The 2,060-nt window shown below is 40.1% G+C and overlaps 1 protein-coding gene across 1 annotated transcript; it reads right to left on the reverse strand.

Moving 5' to 3' along the window:
* LOC109230405 (21 kDa protein-like) lies at positions 243 to 1,261 on the reverse strand. The gene has a single exon (XM_019395917.1). The coding sequence runs from the start codon at positions 1,178 to 1,180 to the stop codon at positions 611 to 613; it is 570 nt and encodes a 189-aa protein (XP_019251462.1). The 5' UTR covers positions 1,181 to 1,261; the 3' UTR covers positions 243 to 610.

The raw sequence follows: 2,060 nt of genomic DNA on the forward strand, positions 1-2,060 counted from the left end.
CTTAACTTATAAGCACTTTTAATTTTACCAAACGCGTAGATAAGCCAAAAAGTGCGTATAAGACAGTTTTACCAGCTTATAAGCTTAGCCAAACACCCTCTTAAACCTAAAACCTCACAGGAAGACATTATAAAGAACTATGGGAAAGGAAAAAACAAAAAGCAAAGGGGAAGAAAAGTTAGAACCAAAAATACTTTTGTTTGATATAGGAGGCCCAGAAAACGAAATGAAACCAAATAAAGTCGCCCCATCAATTTATTTTTTCATTAATTTGTTCCTTTCCCCCCCTAAAAGTACTGCGAAAAATAATTTCACACTTTGATAATAGTCTAAAAGCTTGAACTAATATTTTTTCCTAATGCTCAGTAGCCCGGCCCGGTCATTAAGCTTCCGTTATGCGCCAATTCCGGAGAAGAGCCAGATGACATGGGTCTATTGTACGCAGTTTTACTTTGCATTTCTGAAAGAGGCTGTTTCCGCTACTCGAACTCTTGACCTTCTAGTTACATGCAGTAACTTTACCAATTATGCTAATGCTCACCGGCATCTATGACATTTTATTAGCATAACTATTTATCAAAGCCAAAGCGTTGCTGGTCACCTCCTTCACCTAAGCAGCACGATCAGAGACGTCCATCTTCAAGGGTCCATTAGGAACATCTTCAAATCCGTCCGTACACGTTTCTTCATTCGTTAAGGCGGCGCTCATCCATGTTTGAACGTTGCTAATCTGGAACCTCAACGACTCGCCCGAGCCCCCGAGCGTCCTCATTTGATTTAGCGAGTCGCGTATTTGGTCCACGAAATCTCTGAACACAGAGAAGCAGTTGTGTAGAGCAGCCCCGGTTCGTGGCTGGGCCCCGTACTCCGCTTCACGGGAGAGGTTGGAAAGGTATGCCACGACAAATTTGGCTTTGTCTAGACTAACTCCGATGGCTACAAGAGCCAACCGAGCAGAGTCCTGTTGGACAATGCTGGCGTAGCTACAGAGAGAGTTATAGCATGTGTCAGGATATTGTGTAGTTTGACAACTCGAACGGATAAAATCGGAGTTACTGGTGATAGGGCTGTTGCTGGCCGGCAAGGGAGCAGTGGCGACAGTGTTGAGAAGGCGGCGATGAAGGTGGAAGGCGACGAAGTAGAAGAAGAAGATGATGAAAAGGGAACGTGGAGTTCGCATAATTTAGCTTTTTTCTTTCTTTGCCTTCAAACTTGCTAATGAAAGCAATATGAAGAAGGTGGTTTAACACCTCTATGTTGTGGTTTTAAAAAGCAGTATTTCCCTTGGATGCCCAGCTTATGTAGGCAAATTTGCCATGCCCTGAAATGACCTATATGCCCTTGTTGAACACACTGGTCTTGTGGTTGTGAGAAATTTTGTTGGGATTTTGTCAACATGTAAAATCCAAAATGTGTTCCTTGTTGTAGACACGTGAATTTTATTAAAGTTAGTCCATACAAAATTTGGACTTGATTCTTAAATTCGTAAAATATTGGCACAAGTCTATATTAGATTATTTAAGTTTAAGATATGGATTTAAATAAATGTTGAACTTCATTTGGGTTAGTCCATTGAGTTGGTCCTCAATTGATGAGCCCACTCCATTAACCTAAAGTTCATATACCGCGTGTCAAATGAGATGGCACACAAGGACTACTAAAATCATGCCATGTGTATAAGTGATGTAGCATGCCAAGTCAAACACGAGGATCAATCAAATGTTGCCAAGTGTTCAAATGTTATGGTTTAACCAATCACATATTGTTACATCTCGCATTTTCGTACGTTAAAGTTTCGTCTTCAGTTAATCGACGTAGACTCGGGGATGAGATTATCTTGAGGTTAACGTATTTATGCTATTTATAATAAGCGATAAGTAAGTGCCATGAATGATTAAGGGTACACGAATAAAAGAAAATAAGTTTCGTTGAAGGTTGTCGATTTGGGATAAAATACGGTCCGAACGATAATATCCGGTATTTATGGACTAGTACCTACAAGGTACCATATGACCATTATAGTATGATGTATAAGGTGTATTAAAAATAAGTAGTATTTT

This window comes from Nicotiana attenuata, chromosome 7 (assembly GCF_001879085.1).
Source record: "Nicotiana attenuata strain UT chromosome 7, NIATTr2, whole genome shotgun sequence".
NCBI classification, from domain to species: Eukaryota; Viridiplantae; Streptophyta; class Magnoliopsida; order Solanales; family Solanaceae; genus Nicotiana; species Nicotiana attenuata.